Consider the following 12266-nt stretch of genomic DNA (forward strand, 5'->3'; position numbering starts at 1 on the left):
CAATACCGATCAGTAATAAAAACAAAACAAAACACAATACTATCACCATAAGTGCCAGTATTCACAGGAGCTCTGTACTTAGTATGCAGTGTCTGTGTAGAGGTAATACAGAGATCACTGGTGGTATTATACACAGGAGCTCTGTATATAATGTATAGGTAATACAGTGATCACTGGGGACATTGTACACAGGACCTCTGTATATAGTATACAGTGTATAGTGTCAGTGTATAGATAACACTGACTCACCAGTGACGTCTCTAGGTGAAGTCCTTCATCTTTCATCCAGCACAGACCGCCATCATTTCTTCCAGCCAGGACTCGTTTCTGCAGGAAATAACAGTTATCTCGAGCTCCGCTTGCAGAACACATTACTTAATTTTTCACAACTTCTACATTACACCACACGAAGAAAAAAAGGCGATATAGTGTCACTCTACACAGTAACAGGACCGCCCCCCCATTTAAAAGTGTCCTCAAAAAATAAAATAAATACATCACTGCAGTAATAATATCCCTTAATTAGCCCCTATGGTAAAAATTTTCCCCACCCTGGTCCCGTTTATCTCATTCCTGGCTCCAGCCATATGTTCTCGCATCCTGCACTCATGAGTATCCATTCTACATTTCTACCCCATATGATCTCCCCATCCTGCCCCATCTGTCTCCATCCTGCCCCATGATCCAATCCTGCCCCATGTCTCCAATCATGCCCCGCATCTACATTCTGCCCATGCCTCCAGTCCTGCCCCCAGTGTGTCCAGCAATCTGCCCCAGTGTGTCCAGCATTGCCCCCAGTGTGTCTGACTCCAGCATATTGCCCCAGTGTGTCCAGCAATCTTCCCCAGTATGTCAAGCATATTGCCCCAGTGTGTCCAGCATTGCCCCCAGCCAGTGTGTCCAGCAATCTGCTCCAGTGTGTCCAGCATATAACCACCAGTGTGTCCAGCAATCTGCCCCAGTATGTCCAATTGTCCAGCATTGCCCACAGTGTCCAGCAATCTGCCCCAGTGTGTCCAGCATTGCCCCAGTGTCTCCAGCATTGCCCCAGTGTCTCCAGCATTGCCCCCAGTGTGTCCAGCAATCTACATCAGTGTGTCCAGCAATCTGCCCCAGTGTGTCCAGCATATTACCCCCAGTGTGTCCAGCAATCTACCTCAGTGTGTCCAGCATATTACCCCCAATGTGTCCAGCAATCTGCCCCAGTATGCCCAGCATTGCCGTCAATGTGTCCAGCAATCTGCCCCAGTGTGTCCAGCATTGCCCCAGTGTCTCCAGCATTGCCCCAATGTCTCCAGCAATCATCTGCCCCAGTGTGTCCAGCAATCTGCCCCACTGTGTCCAGCAATCTGCCCCAGTGTGTCCTCCAGCATTGCCCCAGTGTGTCCAGCAATCTACCCCAGTGTCTCCAGCATTGCCCCCAGTGTGTCCAGCAATCATATACCCCAGTGTGTCCTCCAGCATTGCCCCCAGTGTGTCCAGCAATCTTCCCCCAGTGTCTCCAGCATTGCCCCCAGTGTGTCCGTTAGCTTATAAAAAAAAACAAAAAACGAGTCTCCTCACCTGACCTGGCGCTCCAGCGGCGAGCTCCCTCCAGCAGCGCACACTCGCCGGCGACTGACAATGACGTCAGACGCTGGCGACGTGTACGCTGCACCTGCAGCCGACTTCAGCCGCCAGCCTCCAATTGGCTGGCGGCTGTTGTTGTTAACTATTGACGTGCGGGTGCGCGCCCACACGTCAATAGGAAACCGTCGCAGCGCCGTAAGGGGCACGGTGAGCAGACGAGACGGGGCCCGATGCGGGCCCCCTCTTTCTGCCCACCGGGTCCGGGAGCACATAAACGCCAGCGGGTCATACAAAAGCCACTAAAAAAGCAGCAAAACGCCTAAGAATTGGAGAAACTGCATTGACGTGTAGGGGCCAAAGTCACCTAAACTGCATATAAAAGTCGCCAATCGCCATGAAAAGTGTTTTTCCCTCTGGTTTAATATGACATGCAAAATTGAGCGTGAAGTAGCCTATAAAAAAATAATAAGATTGTCAAGGTTACACTAAAGCGACACCATGTGTGTATGTGGGGAAAAAAACACTGCGCCCCGTGGAAGCCTTGGAGACATTTGCTCACGCAGAACCTTTTAAATGCCACTAGGTGGCGCTATCGGCTTGTTTTCATCCCCAGCACGGAGCACGCTTCCATTCTCCAGGAAGTGTTTGCAGTGTACGGATCCCCGTGGGGGACAAAAAGCTTCAGTCGCTCCGCAGCCTGGAAGGTGGGTATAACTGATGGGATGAGGTTAGGGTTCATCATTAGTGCATCCATTAGTGGTGGGTGAATGTAGAAGGCGTCGTGCTGTTATTATTAGCTTGTTCAGAGGGACCGAGTGCTAGTATCATATTCTGATGGCAGCCAACATGGCTTCTTCCAGTCATGGCTAGCTGTTATAGGAGCTGTGCTAAGATGAACACTTGGGAGATTTCTATGCAATGACTGGTGAGTGGGATAAACACTCGTGACATTCTCACTGTGTACTGTATAGGCAGGGCTTTGTTGTGTAGGCAGGTAATCTGCTGCAATAGGCTGTTGAACTGTGGCTTTCCCCCCCCCCCCCCATAGACTTCTGTGGGGAAAAACAATGTAAAAAACAAACTTGCCGTTTTTTAATGCAGAATCTCAGCGTTTTTGCAGGAAGAAAACACCATAAGCAAAGCGGATTGCTCCTGCATATTTTAGCGCGGACACGCACAGAAGAAAGCAGTGTTGCACATGGGATGTGACCTAACGGCGAAGTTCTTACAAGGAGTATTTGGTGCGTTTTTTGAAGCTACATATTTTCTTTTCAGCAAAGCGGAGCGTTTTACAGTTCCAGCAAACTATGGGATTCCTGTAGCTCTCAGGCCTTCAGTCTGTTATTTTTTATTTTTTTTGCATCATAAACAGAAATTTGCGATATGTCGATATCTCTTGCAGTAAATGTGTTTTATTTGTGGACTTTCCACATCAAATTGAAAGAAGTTCATATTAAATGCTAGTAATGGTTTACCTCACTATTCCCTGCAGTGGACATCTATAATCTATACAATTCATTGTGGTTTTCCAATATGTCCTTACAGGGGTTGTCTGTGATTTTAAGGATAAGTGGTCCAGAAAAAAAAATCCAGTTAGTAACCATGATAACTAGTGATGAGCGAGTGTACTCGTTGCTCGGGTGACCTCCGCTCGGAGATATAGTTTTCATCGCCTCAGTTGCATGATTTACGGCTTCCAGATACGCTGAATACATGTGGGAATTCCCCAACAAACAGGCGTTCCTCACATGTATTCAGTGTATCTGGAAGCCGTAAATCATGCACCTGGGACGATGAAAACTATATCTCCGAGCAATAACAAATACTCGGAGGTCACCCGAGCAACGAGTACAGTCGCTCATCACTAGTGAAAACCACAGCTTAAGGTTATTAATGGTTGTCTGAGGAATGTCTTGAAATTCTGAATGCACTTCAGCACACAAATCATCAAGATCCACTGATGGCAGCTCCATTTTTAATTACCGATCAATGATGTCACAGAGGTGCTCGATGGGAGACCAGTCCAGAGTCGTTTAGGCCATGCAAGCTGTTTACAGTACCACAAGCATTTGACGTGATAAAAAACAGCTCCTGGGACCCTGTAGAGAAATGGCTGTACCACTGGTTCCAGAACCAAGGCAATGTAACTATGAGCTGTTAGTGTGCCTGAAATAAAGACTTGAGGGGTCTGGCTACCGTATGTTCTGTCACCCCACACCATAATTCGGGGAGTGGGACTGGTGTGATGTTTTCTCTTGAAGGTTTCTTTATAGCATTACGGACGTGCATCCAAGACAAACACAAAACTAGTTGAAGAGGATAGACCTCCATTCCACTCTCCATTACTTTTCTGCTCTGCAGTATAATAGTCTTTGAAAGCAGTGGCGTGAGGTCAGTGGAACTCCTATAGCTGAACATCTGGACTGTAGCCAAATGTTGTGAAAACTTCCTTCTCATGGTTTGCGTAGATCAGGGGTGTCAAACTGCATTCCTCGAGGGCTGCAAACAGGTCATGTTTTCAGGATTTCCTTAGCATTGCACAAGGTGCTGGAATCATTCTCTGCAGGTGATTAAATTATCACCTGTGCAATACAAGCAAATCCTGAAAACATTACCTGTTTGCAGCCCTCGAGGAATGCAGTTTGACACCCCTGGCGTAGATACTTTCACACCTTCGGCTTGGTATGTGATGTACAATTTCACATGTAGTGGATCAATTGTGGAACCAGTGATTCTACCATTTCTCCAAAGTGTCCAGGAAGCCATTTTTCAACTTGACAACACTAGGCCACATGTTGCTCGTGCTGCTGTGAGCAGCCTGTGTGCCTAAACATGAAATCATGGCCGGACTTGTCTCCCATCAAATACATCTGTGACAACATTGGTCTTCAATTTCAAAGGGTGCTGCCAGCAGCGGATCTTGATGATTTACGTCCCCAATTGCATTCAGCATGGCAGAGCATTACTCAAACAACCATTAATAATCTCATTGATAGCATATCAAGACTTGGAAGTTCAGTTATTTCTGTGCATGCTGCTCAAACTAAATACTGAATCAATTGAGATGCTTACAAAATTTTGTTTTCATCTTCCCATCATTAACATTACTATCGATCCTGTGATGTCCATGATTCCCCAACTTTTACTTCTTGGTTTTACAATTTCAGTGTTGAGCAGTGTGTTATTATTTGGTTGGTAAGAGAATCATAATACTGTGTCAAGGAGCAGAAATAAGGTATTTTAATCACAAATGAATCCCTCCTACCAGAATATTATTGCTGATATGATGAGTATGATTTGTACTGTTTGTGTGTTGCTCAGTATCCCTGCGGTCCTGTTGAATTCTAGCCAGGATCATTGAAAGGACTCTATGATATAGTTCTCTACATGCTGCTAGGTTTTGCTAAAAGTGCACAGCTGGTACTTTACCGGATCACCTACTTATTGTGTGGGCGTTCTTAACAGCTGAGCTGATGAAATGTTATTCATTGTGTTACAGAACATTTCAAAGCAAGTGCAATGGAGTGTAAATCCAGAGCTTATAAATCGGACGGTCATGGGCACTATTACCCCATTCTTCCTATTCACGAATGCAAAGATAAGCTTCTTCAGGCTGCAAGGGAGCATTTGTTTTTTATTGTGACAGGAGACACCGGTAGTGGGAAGACTACTCAGCTGCCCCAGTATCTCTACAAAGCAGGTAACTCTATTTTATAATTAACGCACCACACATCATAATTAGAGATGGGTGAACTCGAACGGTAAAGTTCAGGTCTGTATCGGACACCTAGTGACTGTGCATGGACCCTGAGCACAGACTTCTCCCGGAAGTCTGTGTTACTTTTGGGTTCAGCAGCCCGAACAAAGCTTGTTGAAAGGCTGGAAAAAAAAGACTTGCTTTGTGGCGCTTTGTCTGGCTCTTCCCACATGCCCTGGTGTGGTGACAATTGAGGTAATATTTTTGGGTTGATGTCAGCTTTGTAATGTTAGCTTACTTAAATCCTAGGGGTTAGTAATGGAGAGGTGTCTATCAAACACCCCCATTACTAACCCAGTTGTCAAATTTAATAGTCACACACAGAGAGAAAAGTCCTTTAATTGAAATGAACACTCCCCAACCCTCTTTTACCCATTTATTATTATTAAGAGCAAAATAAAAAATCAAAGTTATACTCACCTCTCCACTGATATTCCATATGTCCCATGATGAGCTCCAACTCTTCTACATCTGGTTGCATTGCTGAGCTGTGACAAACGTTACCACTCAACCTGCAACCAGATCACAATGAGCTGAGCGTGAGAACGCGGCTGCGAGTGACTGGCCGTTACATATAGTCAGATTTGGAGCTCGTCATGAGACATATGGATTATTAGCAGAGAGGGGAGTATAGCTTTGACGTTTTATTTTGGTCTTCATAAATGGGTAAAAGAGGGTCGGGGAGTAATTATTTCAATTAAAGGACTTTTCTCTGTGTGTGTGTGTCTTTATTAAATTTGACAACTGGTTTAATAATGGAGGTGTCTGATAGCTACCTCTCCATTTCTAACCCCCTGGACTTGATGTTAGATGACATTACAAAGCTGACATCGACCCTAAAATTATTACCCCTCTTGCCACCGCACCAGGGCAAGTGGGAAGAGCTGACCAACGTGCCAGAATTGGCACATCTAATGTATGCGCCATTTCTGGGCCAGTTATGGGCTGCTATTTTTAGGCTGGGGAAGGAAATATCCATGGCCCTTTTGAGTCTGAGAATGCCAGCTGTCTGCTGTAGCTTGGCAGGTTGTAAAAATGGGGGTGACCCCCACTCCATTTTTTATAATTATTTAACCAGCCAAGATAAATCTGACAGCTCAGGGCTGCAGCCCACAGCTGTCAGCTTTTTCTGCACTGGTAATCACGAATACAGGGAATCCCAGTCCAATTTTTTCTTTATTTATTAGCTTATTTGACAGGCGACGGCTGGTGAATACTCTCATCAGCGTACACCCGCTCTTGCTGCTACCAGCGAGACCTGGCATACGATGATGAGTGGTGCTCTCATCAGCCGACACCTGTGAACGGCGGTAACCTTTTCACTGCCGGTCACAGCTACAGGCTCACACACTGTCATCTGTGTGACAGCGTGGGAATCGTAGCTCTGTGACTGGCAGTAACATGTAAGGTACTGCCTATCAGAGTCTGTGTTTCTCGTGCTGTCATAAAGATGACAAGTAGGGAAAAGCCAGATGTTCGGGCCCTCCGTGCATTTCAATGGGTTCCAGGTTTGATTTCGGTTATTGTTCTGGAACACAAACCATACTTTTTGTTAGGCCGGCGTCACACTTGGCGTATGAAAATACGGTCTGTTTTTTACAGGCGTAATACGCAGAAATTATCCCAAAACAGTGTTCCGTATGTCATCCTTAGGCAGGGTGTGACTGCGTATTTTACGCATGTCATCCTCCGTATGTAATCTATATGGCATCCGTACTGCGTTTTTTTCTCACAACCTTATGAATAATAATAATATAATAATAATAATTTTTATTTATATAGCGCCAACATATTCCGCAGCGCTTTACAAATTATAGAGGGGACTTGCACAGACAATAGACATTACAGCATAACAGAAATACAGTTCAAAACAGATACCAGGAGGAATGAGGGCCCTGCTCGCAAGCTTACAAACTATGGGGAAAAGGGGAGACACGAGAGGTGGATGGTAACAATTGCTTTAGTTATTCGGACCGGCCATAGTGTAAGGCTCAGGTGTTCGTGTAAAGCTGCATGAACCAGTTAAAGGGAAGGTACCGCGTTTGTAGATCATTAATTAATCAATGTAATGTAGCATAACATGCTGTTATAACCCAGATATGAATGCATGTAAAACAGATTTCGTGTGTTAAGGTACCGTCACACTTAGCGACGCTGCAGCGATACCGACAACGATCCGGATCGCTGCAGCGTCGCTGTTTGGTCGCTGGAGAGCTGTCACACAGACCGCTCTCCAGCGACCAACGATCCCGAGGTCCCCAGTAACCAGGGTAAACATCGGGTAACTAAGCGCAGGGCCGCGCTTAGTAACCCGATGTTTACCCTGGTTACCATCGTAAAAAAACAAACAGTACATACTTACATTCAGCTGTCTGTCCCTTGCCGTCTGTTTGCTGCACTGACTGCTGGCCGCAAAGTGAAAGCAGAGCACAGCCACAGCGGTGAGTCACCGCTGTGTGACTCACCGCTGTGCTGTGCTTTCACTTTCACTTTGCGGCCAGCAGTCAGTGCAGGAAATAGACGGCAAGGGACAGACAGCTGAATGTAAGTATGTACTGTTTGTTTTTTTACGATGGTAACCAGGGTAAACATCGGGTTACTAAGCGCGGCCCTGCGCTTAGTTACCCGATGTTTACCCTGGTTACCAGTGAAGACATCGCTGAATCGGTGTCACACACACCGATTCAGCGATGTCTGCGGGGAGTCCAGCGACGAAATAAAGTTCTGGACTTTCTTCCCCGACCAGCGACAGCACAGCAGGGGCCTGATCGCTGCTGCCTGTCACACTGGACGATATCGCTAGCGAGGACGCTGCAACGTCACGGATCGCTAGCGATATCGTCTAGTGTGACGGTACCTTTATATGAGTAGAAAGAATGCACTGGGGGCTGACATCTTGGTTTTGCAGCAGTAGTACGTCACTATCCGTGTCAGATTACGGCACCCCATGGACATAGGAGATAATAGACCGGCTCGGACCCTATCTGTAACATTGCAGCAGCATTAGCAGTGAGCTGGGCACGCCTCTGTGGGCTGAACAACTCACTGCTGTAGGTGTGACTAGCTGCCATTTTATTAGAGCCCTGTGCTATCTGCCGAGCTCCACTTGCTCTCTATCACAGGAGAGAAGAAGCCCTCACTTCTCTGTACTCCAGGCACTGCAGGTTCTGGGCAGACATCCTCTGCTCTCACACGCTGCCGTGTACTTCTCCTGCTCTGTCTCCGCCTCCCCACTTGCACAGAGTCCCAGTGATCTCCGGTAAACTGCACTCTCCCCCTGTGTCGCTCTCCCTCTCTGTGCGGCGTGTTGGGGTCTCTGTGCGGCGTGGGGAGGTCTCTGTGCGGCGTGGGGAGGTCTCTGTGCGGCGTGGAGGGGTCTCTGCGGCGTGGGGGGGTCTCTGTGCGGCGTGGGGGGGTCTCTGTGCGGAGTGGGGGGTCTCTGTGCGGCGTGGGGGGGTCTCTGTGCGGCTGGGGGGGGTCTCTGCGGCTGGGGGGGGGTCTCTGTGCGGCGTGGGGGATCTCTGTGCGGCGTGGGGAGGTCTCTGTGCGGCGTGGAGGGGTCTCTGCGGCGTGGGGGGGTCTCTGTGCGGCATGGGGGGGTCTCTGTGCGGCGTGGGGGGGTCTCTGTGCGGCGTGGGGGATCTCTGTGCGGCGTGGGGGGGCTCTATGCGTGTATGCAAGCATCGTCCGATGGGACTACAAGTCCCATCGGACGATGCCTGCTACAATGACAGTGATTGACACATTAGCCAATTATGGGACAGTAATAGTCCCATCATCCGGCTAATGTGTTGAATGAAAAAAAAATACTCCATACATACATGCCACATACATGCCACATACATGCTACATACAATACAGTCATACATTACATACATATAGACATACAGTACATTAAACATAGATTTCATACTCGCCATTACTTGTCACTTTGTTCCCCGAAGCCAGTGTCATCTGTAAAAAAAAATATTAAAAAAAACAAACAACCAATATACTCCCTGTCCGCAGAAATCCATGAGTGTCCCACGACGATCTCCCGTGGAGAGCAGCAGCATCAGATAATGCGACTGCTCTCTAGGGGCTCCAGGAACACAATGACAGCAGGAAGGTATCCTTCCACCACTGTATTCCTCCGCCACTGTAAAAAAAAAAGTCCCTAGTCTCACTTTATGCCATTGCTGTATGAGAAATTTTCCCAGGCAGCAATTGCCATAAAGTGAGACCTTGTCCTAAGGTAACCTCTCAGTGATGCACTGCAGGAGCCATTGTCTCCTGTCAGTGTGTCACTGAGGGTCCTATAGAGTGGTGACATCACCTGATGTCACTGTTCTATAGGGGAGATCGTCGTGGGACACTCGATATTAATTGGACTACGGCGGATAGGTAGTATACGGTTTATTATTTTACGTTTTTTTGCAGGCGCTGAAGTATGGTAAGTATGGTGAAATGAAGAATATTAAAATACTTTTTTCCTAATGTGTGCGTGTTTTTTTTTAACCCTTTCTTACTATTGGATTAATAACGGATAGGCGTCTTATTGACGCCTCTCCGTTATTAACCCGGCTTAATGTCACCTTACAATAGCAAGGTGACATTAACCCTTCATTACCCCATATCCCACCGCTACACGGGAGTGGGAAGAGAGGGGCCAAGTGCCGTAATTGGCGCATCTTACAGATGCGCCATTTCTGGGGCGGCTGCGGACTGGTATTTGTAGCCTGGGGGGGGGGGGGGGCAATATCCATGGCCCCTCTCTAGGCTATGAATATCAGCCTGCAGCTGTCTGCGTAGCCTTTCTGGCTATAAAATATAGGGGGACCCCACGCAATTTTTTTTTTTGGGGGTCCCCCTATTTTAATAGCCAGTAAAGGCTATACAGACAGCTGCGGGCTGATATTCATAGCAGGCTACAGATATTGGCCCCCGGCCGTTGGCTTTCCCCCTCTGGCGCAGAAAATTGCACGGGCGCCCACGCGTTTTTTGTTTTTTTTTTTAATTCAACCCTCATAAAGGCCTCTTTCACACTTGCGTCGGTACGAGTCCGTCGCTATGCGTCGGGCCGACGTACCGACGCACGTTGTGAAATTTGTGTCCGACGTGGGCAGCGGATGCAGTTTTTCAACACATCCACTGCCCATTCTGAAGTCTGGAAGAAGGGGGCGGAGTTTTGGCAGCGCATGCGCGGTAAAAAATGGCGGACGCGCTGGACAAAAAAAGTTCACTTGAACGTTTTTTCGTGCCGACGGTCTGCCAAAACACGACGGATCCGTTGCACGACGGACGCGACCACGCAACGTGTGGCCATCCGTCACGATCTGTCGCTAATACAAGTTTATGGGAAAAAAACGCATCCTGTGAGCACATTTGCAGAATCCGTTTTTTTCCGCCAGATCCGTTTTTTTCCACCGGATCCATTTTTTCCCGCCGGATCCGTTTTTTTCCGCCGGATCCGTTTTTTCCCGCCGGATCCATTTTTTCCTGCTGGATCCGTTAATTCCCGCCGGATCCGTTTTTTTCCACAATTTCCTTTTTTTTCTACCAGATCAGGGTTTTTTTTCCATCGGATCCTTTTTTTCCCGCCTGATCCGTTTTTTTCCCACAATTTCCTTTTTTTTCTGTCAGATCAGTTTTTTTTCCATCGGATCCTTTTTTTCCCCGCCTGATCCGTTTTTTCCCACCAGATCCGTTTTTTTCCACAATTTTCTTTTTTTCTCTGCCAGATCAGTTTTTTTCCATCGGATCCTTTTTTTCCCGCCTGATCCGTTTTTTTTCCGCCGGATCCGTTTTTTTTCCACAAGTTCCTTTTTTTTCTGCCAGATCAGTTTTTTTCGCCTGATCCGTTTTTTCCCGCCAGATCCATTTTTTTTCCGCCTTATCCGTTTTTTTCCGCCTTATCCGTTTTCTCCCACAATTTCCTTTTTTTTCTGCCAGATCAGTTTTTTTTCCATCGGATCCTTTTTTTCCCGCCTAATCCGTTTTTTTCCGCCGGATCCGTTTTTTTTTCCACAAGTTCCTTTTTTTTCTGCCAGATCAGTTTTTTTCGCCTGATCCGTTTTTTCCCGCCAGATCCATTTTTTTTCCGCCTTATCCGTTTTTTTCCGCCTTATCCGTTTTCTCCCACAATTTCCTTTTTTTTCTGCCAGATCAGTTTTTTTTCCATCGGATCCTTTTTTTCCCGCCTAATCCGTTTTTTTCCGCCGGATCCGTTTTTTTTTCCACAAGTTCCTTTTTTTTCTGCCAGATCAGTTTTTTTCGCCTGATCCGTTTTTTCCCGCCAGATCCATTTTTTTTCCGCCTTATCCGTTTTTTTCCGCCTTATCCGTTTTCTCCCACAATTTCCTTTTTTTTTCTGCCAGATCAGTTTTTTTTCCATCGGATCCTTTTTTTCCCGCCTAATCCGTTTTTTTCCGCCGGATCCGTTTTTTTTCCACAAGTTCCTTTTTTTTCTGCCAGATCAGTTTTTTTTCCATCGGATCCTTTTTTTCCCGCCTAATCCGTTTTTTTCCGCCAGATCCGGTTTTTTTTTCCACAATTTACTTTTTTTTCTGCCAGATAAGTTTTTTTTTCGCCGGATCCGTTATTTTCTCATTGAGTTGTATAAGCGCCGGATGGCCACACGTTTCATCCGTTTTTTGCAGGATCCGTCAAAACAGCTGTTTCCGCCCGACGGAAAACACATACAGAGGAACGGTTGAATCGCGATCTCACCCGCCGCTATTGCGGGCACATGTCAGTCATGTTTTTTTTATTGACAGATTGGGCGATTCTGAACGCGGCGATACTAAATATGTGTAGGTTTGATTTTTTTATTGTTTTATTTTTGATGGGGCAAAAGGGGGGTGATTTAAACTTTAATTTTTTTTTTTTTTTCATATTTTTAAAAACATTTTTTTTTTACATTTGCCATGCATCAATAGCCTCCATGGGAAACTAGAAGCTG

At 46.6% G+C, this 12266-nt stretch overlaps 1 protein-coding gene across 2 annotated transcripts in view; it reads left to right on the forward strand.

The window, feature by feature from the left end:
• The first annotated feature begins 2195 nt into the window (after window positions 1-2195).
• Window positions 2196-12266, forward strand: part of DHX40 (DEAH-box helicase 40) — a 215730-nt gene continuing 205659 nt past the window's right edge. The window contains exons 1-2 of one of the 2 annotated variants that reach the window (XM_069757182.1): window positions 2196-2273; window positions 5069-5269. In XM_069757182.1, the coding sequence (XP_069613283.1) occupies window positions 5089-5269 (181 nt within the window). In that variant the 5' untranslated portion in view covers window positions 2196-2273; window positions 5069-5088. Of the gene's footprint in view, window positions 2274-5068; window positions 5270-12266 lie in introns of those variants that run through there. The other variant, XM_069757183.1, reaches the window with a different exon arrangement.

This window comes from Ranitomeya imitator, chromosome 3, assembly GCF_032444005.1.
Source record: "Ranitomeya imitator isolate aRanImi1 chromosome 3, aRanImi1.pri, whole genome shotgun sequence".
Classification (NCBI taxonomy): Eukaryota; Metazoa; Chordata; class Amphibia; order Anura; family Dendrobatidae; genus Ranitomeya; species Ranitomeya imitator.